At 39.2% G+C, this 12,444-nt stretch overlaps 1 protein-coding gene across 2 annotated transcripts; it reads right to left on the reverse strand.

The window, feature by feature from the left end:
- Nucleotides 1-217: 217 nt before the first annotated feature.
- Nucleotides 218-5,341, reverse strand: CREBZF (CREB/ATF bZIP transcription factor). 2 transcript variants are annotated; one of them, XM_045181985.2, is made up of 4 exons: nucleotides 4,021-5,341; nucleotides 3,734-3,811; nucleotides 2,585-2,653; nucleotides 218-792 (listed from the first exon to the last, which is right to left on the reverse strand). In XM_045181985.2, exons 1-2 carry the CDS (start codon nucleotides 5,085-5,087, stop codon nucleotides 3,796-3,798), a joined length of 1,083 nt encoding a protein of 360 aa, XP_045037920.2. In that variant the 5' UTR covers nucleotides 5,088-5,341; the 3' UTR covers nucleotides 218-792; nucleotides 2,585-2,653; nucleotides 3,734-3,795. The 2 variants fall into 2 exon arrangements, with proteins under 2 accessions (XP_045037920.2, XP_071077573.1); XM_071221472.1 differs by having other exon boundaries at nucleotides 3,734-5,341.
- Nucleotides 5,342-12,444: the final 7,103 nt, after the last annotated feature.

The following is a 12,444-nucleotide window of genomic DNA, read 5'->3' on the forward strand; positions in this document are numbered from 1 at the left end:
GCTAGAGAAGTTTTAATTTATGTAAAACAGTAGAAACTAGTATACTATTCATTAAAAATCTCAAAATATTCAAAAGAAAGTATCAAGTACTCAGAGAAAGCTCAAGAAGCCAAAACCTCAGAATCCACACATCCTGGTATTACTCTGAATTATAATGAACTACCCACATATTTAATCATAAATCAACTTTTTCAAAGATATACAGACAATGCATCTATTTAAAAAGGTTACTCTTTATAGTTAAGAACTGTACATTAACTTTCACATTCTACTTGGCAAGATCTACCTGTACTTCAGATTATTTCTAATGTTCCAGGAAATAAATACACTCATGATATGCCTGTGATCACTGATGGCCTGTTTATGCAATTCCACTCCACTAAATATAATTCCATAATGTGCTCTTGATAATGTAAAGAACCTAATAATACTCCTTGATGAAATGCTATAATTCTCTTGTCCAATGGTTACAAGTTTTTAAAAGGTATGCGAAGAACTGAGTATCACTCCTATGAAAGACCAAAAAAAAAAAGTCTAATTTTGTTCCAAAATTAACTTAGTCTCATGTATTTCTATTAAGTCTTTCAAGGATTCCAGAGAATCTTTTCATATCTCCATTTCTGGAAAGTGAAACCAGTATAGAAGTAATTTGGGAACTTGAAAATGGCATTCATTTTTTTCAGCAGATGCCAAATTTTTGACCGACATGGCTCCCACAATTACTTTGTTATCATCAGTCCAGTCAGTTAACAGGTTGTAGGAAAAGATTCGTTTTTTGCAGACACTGCTAAGCTGTTTAAAGAGAAGAGAGAGAGATTAATTTAGTGATTATAAAATGTACAAATATTTAAAATATTTTGAACACTTTTTGTCGGTTTATATCAGAGGTGTGACTACATTTTAACAAACATGGGCATTTTAAGTTAAGTCAGGTCAAGGAAGTGCAGAAACAGTAAGTCAATATGATAGAAATAGTAGGTCCATATGATGTGTTAGTTCAATTAATGTATGAATTCCTGTCACCATCAGAAGACAAATAGTAAAAAGCTGTATCTTTAGTCTAGTTTTTTATCATTTTGCCATAGAGACAAAATTAGGGAAAAAAAATGTTGCCCAAATACTAAATTGTTTTCATCCATTACAGTAAACAGCCAAACCTGAAAATTTCAAAACAATCCATATATTCCAGAAATCACCTTTATCCAACTATTATTCATCAGAACACAATTTTCTAAAAATAGTAAGACAACAGTTTCATATTAATCATAACCTTTTTAATTAACAAGTAACGAATAGGACACTTTTAAGATATTGTTTACTACATACTGAAATAAACATCTGTTGTAAATTCAAAAACTCAAAACATTTACAGTAAAATGTGCTTACACATAAATATGACCAAATTTATTTAAAGCCCCTGATAGATAGGTCCTAAATACATGCAGTAATACCATGTAAAAACAAGACCATGAAGTTGATGTAAAAAATGACAAAATCACTGAGTCACCAAAATTAGAAAAAGAAAAAGAAAATGAAATGGAAACTAAGAAAAGACAATTAAAACCTAAGTAACCTAACAAAGCAGCTTTAAAAATAGGCGAAACTAATCTCCACTTTCAAAAGTTCTTAATCAAGTATTTCCAAAAAACTGCCATTTATAAAATGACATTCTACAAATCTACACTTGGAATTTCAAAGCATCCCAATTCAGAAAGCTTTGACTACTGTTTGTCCCCAGCCCAAACTTCAAATAATGCAGGAAAATCATTGGCGTAAGGAAGAAAATATTCCAAAGAATTGTGTAATTTTTAGAAAAAACGCACTTACTGCTTCCAGAACCTTTTGAGACCCACAGTCAGCATTGACAACAATCATTTTTCCTATTCTCATCCATTATTTTTCAATGTTATATTAGAGATGAAAAAATTGTTTGAGCCCATAACTGAAAGATCAACAAACCTGGTTTTATTATGACACCATATTTTTGTCATTGGTACTGCACAAAATTATATACAAAGAAATATATACAAAATGTTCAAGTATTAATTAAATTTCAATCAAGGCTTCTGTTTCAAAAAGCTACATTTAACATATTCCATAAAGATAGCACAAATTAGTCATTTCAAATAACTTTTCCAACTACTTTTGATATATATAAATATATATTTGTATATATTTATATATACTTAAATATTTATATTTCAGTAGGCACTAAAAATCCATGCATTGTGAGGGGCTTGCTCCTGCACTTAGGTATAAGCAGGTTCATCACTCCAGGTTGTGAGTTTGGCTACTACCCATTCATGCTCAAGTGCAGTAGATGATTTTACAAAATCTGCTGTGATGCACTGGAAACCAGAGACCAAGTTAGGTCTCCAATAGCATTATCTAGCAACAAAACATTTACAGTTGTGCAAGAACAAGGATTCCATTTTCATAACCAAATAACAACAAAATAGAACATTTTGTGTGTAAGAGAACTTACATCTTTGGACTGCTGGAAAATACTTTTTAATTATGAACATTTTAAAGTAAGACAGCAGAAGCCCTGATATTACCTCTTTTTCCTCATTTCTTATACTACCTTTTAAAATAAAGCAGGAAATGTGGCCAGCAGCTGGTCCCGTCTCTTCTGCCCCAACAGCTGTATCCACTTTAGCACAAAGAAAAACAAGGATGCTAAATAGGTATATACTTTATCAAACAGTGATGTTTCACAAAGAATTTCTTAATGCCTTTCACCAAAGGCCACCAAAACTCAATATATACAATTAGACAATAGATAAGAGTACTTCAAGGGAAGAATGTATCCCATCTTTGGAAAAAGAGTCAATTATTAAGTAGCCAGAACCACTCGATTTCTAAAATTATTCTTAAATAAGACAAATACCTTTTAAATACAGAAAATAAGAAAATAAGATTCTTTGTGAAGCCTCACTTTACATGTTTTCATTCATATTTCACAACCTTCAAAATCTAATCATACATAAATTTAACCTAAAATTTTAATACAACAAAAATAAAGGTGTTCAACAATTTATTCATACTCAGTGACAGGGTAGTATCACTGTGCTGGTTCTCAAAGAAACATTCCATTAACCATTCTTAGTCCTCCTTCAAGTAACTAACACAGGAGTCTGATATGCATGTTAATTTCTAATTTCTATAACGGTGAGATATTAAAATCTATTAAATCTGAATATTGTATTTCTGTATCTCCTACTTAAAACTAAAAGGCATTCTTGAATATTTAAGAGTTATTTCGCTGTCACTTCCAGCAAAATAACTATCACATTTGTGCATGCCCCAAACATTTGTCAACCTCTGAAAAGTTGTTCTAAAATTGGAATTCCAATTTGCACCTCGTACAACTCGGAACTTCCATTCAACTTCACCTGTTTGTCTCCAAACTGTATCTCTATTAGCAGCTTTCAGTGTACAGTTGGAATCGATGTCATCCAAGGCCATGTCCACACTGGGGACAGAAGAGCTAGGTACACGCAAGTCTGAACAAGGGGACACATTAACAGCTATTTCAACCATAAGAAGCATCTAAATACATTACTGACCAGCACAAGTCTGTTTCCAGGGTGGACAGGGCCCAAATTAGATTCCCCTCCCACCTTCCAAAAAAGAACAAAAAATAATCACACACACACAAAATTGAGATGTTGCCCATTAAAGTAGACTAAGCAGCAGAGCATGAGCGTTACGTGAAGAGATGGGTCCTTACCAGGTTGTGAGGCGGGAACGACTGTTCAGTAACCCCTACAACGGAGCCTGGCAGGAAGGAAATCACCTAAAAAAGAAACTGTCAGAGAGATTTAATAGTCACATGTTATCATTGGGAGTTGGTTACAGTGTCACATTCATGCTTTTAGCTAAACACTTAAAGATTCAATATTACTTTTTTTTCCTCCTGAAATGTGTCCAGTGAAGATGTCCCACTAAGGTGTTTTACATGGTGTAAGGGAGTTGAAAGGGGTAAACGCGGATAAAGAGCAGATTACTTGACCCTACATTTTAAGAGAAGACGACGCCTTCCGGGCGCACGCCGAGCAGAACTCCACCGACACCTTATCCTTGTCCACATGAAGACACACTCCTCCCGCAGAGTCGTCCTCTTCCAGCAGGTCCTGCGGCTGCTTTCCCACAGGCAGCGCGTAGTCGTGGTCGCCGGCGGGCGAGTCTCTGAAGAGCGAGGTGGTCAGCCGCAGTCCCACGCCGCTCAGCCGGCTCAGCAGGCGAGCCAGTCCGGTCTCGTTGGCTAAGACGGCCCGTAGGTAGCGACTCTCCTCCTGCAGTGCTTGCACGCGCTTGCCCAGCTCCCGATTCTCGGCCCGCAGCTCCTGGTTCTCGGCTGCCAAGGCCCGCACTCGACTCTCCAGCCCCATCACGTACTCCTTTTTCTTCAGCCGATTGAGACGGGCGGCCGCCGCCGCCGCCTTGCGAGGACTCTTTGTCGCCGCCTGGGTGTTGTCGTTGCCGCTGCCGCCGCCGCCACCCCCTCCAGGGGACTTTCTCCGCCTCTTCTCGCCGCCGCCACTGTCACTGCCGCTGCTGCAGCCTCCGATACCGTTTAGCAGCCTCTGCAGCAGGTCAGAAAAGCGCTGCATCTCGGCAGCCGCGGACTCGTCGTCGTCGTCCCCCCTCCAGAGGCCGCCGCTGTCCGAGCCTCCGCCGGACGAGGAGAGGGGCCCGGGCGAGCTCAGCCCGGGTTCCAGGTGCCAGTCCGGTTGCCGGGGGTCCAGCAGATCCGCCAGTTCCAGCCCAGACAGAAAGTCCATGTCCTCCGTCTCCTCCCCGGGGACGCTGGCGACCGCCTCCTCCTCCATCTCCTCCGGCGAGGGCGCGCGCACCGCTACGCCGCCGCGGCCCCCCCTCCCGTCCTCCACCTCGGCCTCGTCTCCGCGCGGCAGCTGACTGCCAGGAGATCCAAAGGCGGCCGTCTCTTCGTCCTCCGCCGCTGCAGTCGCCCCGGTCAAGTCCGGGGGCAGTGAGCAGGTGGCGGCCTGCGCTGGGCTGTCGCTGCGGGTTGGGGAGTCGGTGCCGCAGGCCGCCAGCAGTTTGGTCAGGACGTGCCTCATGGGGCCCAGCGGCGGGCCCACGTAGGCCCCAGCCTCTCAGACCGGGCCTCGCGGGCCCCAAAGACCCCAGGCCCCAGCGCCGGTAACCTGAGAGCCAACCGGAACGAAATTGAGGGGAAGGGCCGAGTTGCCTCCCCCTGCACTTGGCTGACTACCCTCCGCACCCAGGCTGCGGAGGGAAGGAAGATCTAGACGACGAGGCGCCGCGATGACTCGACCGCCCCACCAAGACAACGGCCTAGGCGGAAGTCAGTCCGTCTGAACCCAGCCCCGCCCACGGCGCTTCGCGCTCCACCTGGCTCTAGTATCGCGAGAGTTCAGGGAGGTCTGGAGTGGGAATAATTCCAGCTCCCCAGTGATGTCATAGCAACAGCCTCAAAACTAGCAACAAAACCCGGAGTTTATTGAAAAAGTGATCTACCCTCTCTGGCTTCACTCCACAACTCTGCATTCTCTTCCTCTTCCAATGAAACCACTCTCGCTCAGAAACGACCTTTAAGATACCAACTTCCTGGGGAGAAAAGGCATACAACTGTAATTGAATAACAATTAAAAAAAAAAAAAAAAAGATACCAACTTCCGAATAAGTTTAAAGTTATCCTGGATTTCTCCGGAATTTAAGACTGGTGACCAGATCCCTCTTGAAATTGCTCCTTTCCCCGTTCACTATACTGCAAGATCTTTTCATTCCAACACTTAAGAGTACTAGAAGAAAAAAAGGGGGGTAAATAAGTCATTCATATATAGTTTAATTTTCCAACTTTTTCTATAAAAACTTCCAAACATATAGAATATAGTATAGATTTCACTCTAATTCAACCCAATAATACCCAGACTCAACAATTCGGCAATTAATGTCTTGCCATATGTGCTTTACCTGCATATAAGTGTTTGTAAAAACATTAATTTTTTTCTGAATTGTTCCAAAGTTGCAGACAAGACACACCACCCCAACATACTTCACTATGCCTCTCTAAACATAAGGGCATTCTCTTTTACAATCGTAACACTATTATGAGGACTTGAGAAAATTAACAATTATTTGGTAATAATTACCAAAAGCCTATTACCAAAACCTATTCAAATTTCCTCAAATTTCCTCAGAATAATCTTTTATGTGGATATTTTCTTTTGAGCCAGGATCCATATAAGAGTCACTACATTTGGTTGCTATGTTCTTAAACTAGATTGGTTCCTTTTATTTTTTAGCTTTTCTTCATATTAGATTTTTTGAAGAGACGAGGCCATTTCTTTGGAAAAATTCACCACATTCTCTATTCGTTTCCTCATAGTGTTCTCTTTGTTCCTTTAATCCCACAAAGTATTTGAGATTGGAAGCAGGTCACAAATACAGTAGAAACAAAACAATTCAAATTTTTAACAAGCAAGATCAGTAAAAATACAGATGAAATGGGAAGACAAGGATTTCCAGAAGAGGAAAAGTTTAGTTCGGAAAAACAATCACATTGAGCTAACAATAGACTAAGTTTCCTGGCAGCCTAAACAAAAGAGAGGGGGGGGGGGGAGAGAGAGAGAGAGAGAGAGAGAGGGAGAGAGAGAGGGAGAGAAAGAGAGAGGCACAGAGAGAAGCAAACTTTCCTTTGTTTGTTCAAGAGTAAACTAAACAGTGTATGAATTCCTTAACCACTTTTCAAGTTCTTAGGTTTTAAACTTCTCTAGGGAATATTGAATAAAGCAGCAATTAACCTCAACAATAACTACTTTTATTTATGTGGCTGTTTCCTAGAAGGATAGAAAACAAGTTCAATGAAAACTGGACATTCATTGATAGGTCCCAAATATCCAGATCGGTCCCTAGCACAGCTTAGGCTTCAATAAATATTTGTCAAATAATTGAATAAAGAAGGTCTCCAGTTTTGGCTGAAGGCATAGTACTAAAGACCAACTAATGAAAGCAATTCTGCCAGGGGCAAAATGACTATGATCTATGTATCTAGAAGAATAAATAAATGGCCTCCATGTCCCTTTTAACCTTTCCACTAGAAAAAGCCTTTGCTACAGTAGAATACTGAACAGTTCATGCTCTGACCTGCCTTGAGTTACAGGTGTTTTGTGTGGCTGCTAATCCCATCCAACTGCATTTTCTCCTTAAGAAAAATTCAAAATCATGGATTAATCTATTATATTTTTCCTTAACTACAAGATTTTGGGTTAAATATACGTGGCTTAAGAGCCTCTCCAGTTGGACTAAGACAAGTAGAAAACTGAAAGAGAAGGAAAGTTTTACAAGGTAGCCTCAAAATACAAAAAAGCAAGTGAAGCGAGAGTAAACCTCCCAGAAAATGGTTCCTCTATCCCTTTCGCCATTCAGCCCTTTTCTTCTCCTTCCTCTTCTCACTCTTGATTTCTTCCAGCTCTTTTATTTTTCTTTTTCTAATTATAATGATCATTGTAAAAATTCATAAGTGTATGAAAAAGTAGACAGATATTACCCACAATCTAACTACCCCAAAATAACTGTTATTAAAATGTTGGTGTGTATATAAAGAGATCTTCTATGTACATACACACATTGTTTTGTCTTATTTCTTTGAATTCTGCTGTTTTGTTATGAATACTGTGGACTTCTTCATACAACTAAATGTAGATCCACATGCTTATTTTTGATGACTGTCTAGAATTCCATTTCAGGAACTTTACAACTTATTCACTGGGAACTCTTGCCCTGACTAAAGATGGCAGCCAAAAAAGGATAAAAGACACTGGGGAACTGGCCAAAAAAACCAGACACTAATGCTCTATAAGAAGGGCCAGATATGAACTAACATAGGAAGTTCTAGACCAAGCATTTAAACTAGGGTGGGCTGAAGGTCAGAACGAAAAAGAGCCACGAGGTCTGCAGTGAGAGAGGAGGTCTGCCTGAAGATGATGGTGGCAGAGTTGATGGAGCTGCGGGGACCTGCTTAGCCACCCAGGCTCATGAAAAATGCTTGAAGCTGAACTGTGACCAGGACTGCTGAGTTGCAGACTTCTGCTTCTCTGAAGGACATACAGAGAAGCTACTCTCTTGGGAGGTGTGCTTCCCTGGACTCCAACATATGTGACACGCCATATATTTTCCTAAACCACTACGCAGAGGCTAAGAACAGCACACCCAAAATCCTATAGAAAAAAGCTGCTGCAAAAGGATGATGACTCTAAAACCCACAAGTGCACATTCCCAAAAGGATGGAAATCTGTTCGCGTAACCAGCCAATGAACAAATAAGAATATGGGAAACTTCTGGACATGTTTTGGCTTGTAGCATTTTGGAAAGCGAGGGAAGTTCTGGGTCTCATGGAAAAGGAGGGCTCTAAGCAGAAGTGCTCTCAGCACCTCCTGTTTCCTTCAACACTAACTGTTGGGTCATATGTAAAGGCACCAGGTCCCAGTTTGCTCAGTAACAATATTACAAACCACATGATAATGCTATGTAAATATCTTGGTTCGCTTATTCTATAAGTTCCTTAGAATAAATTCTTTGAGGTAGAATTTCTAGACAAAATATTTATACATAGACTCTATTACCTATGTAAAGGTATCTTTCACCAATGATGCATGACAGTATTTACTTCCAGCTCATGCATTGACAGTAGATTTGTTCTTTTAAAAATGTGCCAATCAAAAACAAAAATGGCATATTTTTGGGTGCATTTGCATTTCTTTGATTATGAGAAGTTTAGTGTTTTTCACATACTGATTGATTTCTAATGTGAACAACCTTTTCACCTCCTTAGTCCATTTTTCTTTGAGGAGGGAAAAGACGTTTGTCGGGAATAATGTTTGTCTTTTTTCTCTTTGATTTAGATGAACTTCTGCGTTATAAGGAAAACATACCTTTGTCCCATATATGTTCCAATTTTCACCCAGTTGATTATTTATTGGGGGATGGAAGGGCTAAAATTGCTTGTTTTGCTATAATTATTAAATAGTAAATCTATCAAATTTTTCTTTATGGGTTCTGGCTTTAATATTAAGCCTAAAAAGTTTTTATTAACCTAAATAAGACTATTATTTACCTGTATGTTTTAGAACTCCTTTAATTACTTCTATTTATATTTTACTAAGAGTGTTTTTTAGCAACATGAGTGACAATTTATTTTGTTTTGATCCAAATGGAATTTATTCTGGTATAAAATGTGGCATAAGAATATAATTTTCCAAAACGGGATCTGCCGCAATAAAATTTACTGAACAATTCACACTTGCTCCTCTTGTTTTTCAACATGTATCCTACATGTCAAACTCTTACATGCAGTTGGATCTATTTCTGCTCTTTTTCTTCCGGTTCATTGGTCAGTCTCATCATTCCGGAAGCAAAATCATTCCATTTTTACTGCAGCTTTATAAAATATCTCGTAAGACAAGTCCTTTGTTTCACTGTCTCAGAATTTTTATCAACAGATGAATATTTATGCTTCCAGATAACTTCATAAATTTTTCAAGTTCAAAAAAAGTTGGAACTTTTATAAAAATTGCATTGTTTATTAATTTATCCTTCCTAGTTATTTAGTGCATAGTTTGCTACTGGACTAGATTATCTCTTCTTTTATATTTTCTACATGGTTATTGTTGTTATGTAAGAAAGCTACTGATCTTTTTTTGTTAAATTTTAACTGACTAGCCCATTGAAATTTCTTAATAATTTTTATTTTCAGCTTATTCATTCAAGTTTTCCTGGTAGACAATTATGTCACCTTATTATATGTAAGGACAGTTTTGCCTCCTTTGCAATACAATAATGAAATAGCACTTCCAGATTGATGTTAAATAATACTGCTGATAGCCAATTTCCTTGTCTTATTTACTTTAACAGGAATGCCTCTAGTGTTTGGCTATTGATTTGAGATGAATATTTTTATTAGGTTAAGCTCAGTTGCAGAAAACAGATACCAATCCAACTATTTTAAGCAGAAAAAGATAGCATACAGAGAATGCATGCTTACAAAGTCATTGAAAGGATGGGAGGAGTGGACATTAGGCTGGGTGATCAAGAATGCCGCTCAGTACAACGTGGCCAAAGAGGCCTGATAAAAAAATGTTCTCTCTGCCCCAGATGGGTAAGTGTTGGTTTCAAGAGTACAGCTGCTGCCAAAACTCTCAACCCCATATATTGCTGCCTAGCCAGTTACCCAAAACCTTAAAACAACAAAAAAATCTTTGCTCATTGTGTGACTTAAAACAACAATGAACATTTATTATCTCTTGCAGTTTCTGTTGGTCAGAAATGTGTAATTGCCTTGGCTATGCAGTCTGGCTCCAGAATTCTCATGAAATTTAGTCAGATTTTGGCTTGGGCTGTAGTCATCTGAAGGCTTGACTCAAGTTGGAGGGTCCACTTCCAAGGTGGCTGGCAGGTTTGTCCTGGGGAATGCCTCAGTTCCCCCTCCTACCAAACTCACACAGCTTGGGCCTCTCAACAAGCTGTGTGAGCCTCTACCCTGCATGGTGGCTGGCTTCCCCTAGAGAGAATGATCCAAGAGACCAAGGAAGCAGCAGCAATGTTTTTTATGACCCAGCCTCAGAAGTCACATAAATCAATCAATTACTTCTGTGATATTCAATGGGTCACGAGTCAGACCGTATTCACTGTGGAAGGGGACTACACAAGAATGTGAGTACTGGGAGACAAGAATCATTAGGTGCTATCTTGGGGGTTGGCTACTATAGCCCATAAAACTAGCAAATGCTCATTGGAATGCTATTGCAGAAAAATGTCTCCCAAAATGTGCTTGGCAGCAACAGCCAACGCAAGGAAAAAGGTTTCCTGCTTCATTTACATCTTCCAAATATAACTGCATAAGGAGTCTGCAAATAGTTTGCTTTGTGTTTCTTTGTTTTAGCTTTTCCATTTCTGTAATACAGAAACACACATTAAAAGAGGGGTTAGAATAGATGATGAATACAAATCTATCAAATTCTCCACAAAGACCGTGACTGTATGGTACTTCAACGCCAACACATACATTTATGAATTTTCTATAGCAGAGAGCTGGAGCAGAAACGGTAGGGAATGACGCTGAATCAGGGTGGTGACTTGCTGAGCGGATGCAGCAGAATGGCACAAGTGCTACAGAGGACAGAGCTCTTTTTTTTAAAAGTAAAACTGTCATAGGTTTAGGCTGATATTTGCGATTCAAATTTAAGATTGAATGATTTTTACTTTACTTTTTAATATCTTAATTTACACATTGAAAATTTCGTCTCTAGAAACATTAACAGTCATTTTTTTGCTTTAGCCTCTCTCATTCTCTCAGTCTCTTGTTCTGTGTATGTATGTATATATACATGCATATGTATGTATATAATATACTTTAAAAATAGTTTTAAAGGGTTATATAGTAGTTTTAAAAGAATACCCATATAACAACTAACCATAATATGGTTATATCAATGTGAAATTCGTACTGTGTCTTGGTAGTAACTCTTACTGAAAGGTTTTGCTCTCTGATTTCCTCTGCACTCAGTAAGATCTTAGTTAAGGTCACCCAGTAAGTAACAAGATTTGAATTCAGGCAGTGTGGGGCCAATGCACGCATTCACTCACAGCACTAATACTTTGACTAGTCCGGTGATCATGGATCTGGGTTTCCAAAGGGCCTAGTAGTGATGCGTTTCAGTGGAGGTGGGGTGAGGGGAGGATTGAACCAGATCATAAAGGCTCACGCTTCTGACTGGGATGAAGGTAAATATGGATGTGAGCAGAGTAGAATTTATCTGGCCACAGAGTCTGTTATTAAAGTCTACTGTGACTACTTATTCTGCATGCTGGATGATGTGGCTATTGGGAGAGACAGTTTTCTTTTTTCTTTTTGGAATTTAGTTACACTTCATTTTATTTTTTTATTTTTTTTATTTGCATTCTAAAGGGGTAGGATCAAGGGAGGTGGGGATGGCTGGGGTTGGGGGGAATGGTGGGGAGAAAAAGGGAAAGGCAGTTTTCTTACCAGGAACAGGAAGCATTGTGAAGGCTTCTGAGCTACTGTACTCTCAGGTTTTCTTCATCTCTTCTCTTGCACGATTCTTACCCATTCTACAGGCTTTACTTTAAATGCCCCTTCTAGGTAAAGCTTTCCCTGATCTCTCCTACATTATGTTAGAAAACCCTGCTATGCTCTCCCATGTGATACCATCTTTCGGCATTTTTCTCACTCACTAGGATGCACATTCAGTGAGGATAATATCTCTGTCTGCTCACGTTGTGTCCTGGAACTTAGCACAGTGCCTGGCCAATAATAGACTCTTATAAATATTTGTTAAATTGATAAGCTATACTGAATGAATGAGTTATTAATTAAAATTGAAAGATCAGAATGGCTTGGTCTGCCCTACCTTTGCCATCTTTTGTTTATCTGTT

The sequence above is a fragment of the Desmodus rotundus genome, chromosome 5 (genome assembly GCF_022682495.2).
Source record: "Desmodus rotundus isolate HL8 chromosome 5, HLdesRot8A.1, whole genome shotgun sequence".
In the NCBI taxonomy this organism is placed as follows: Eukaryota; Metazoa; Chordata; class Mammalia; order Chiroptera; family Phyllostomidae; genus Desmodus; species Desmodus rotundus.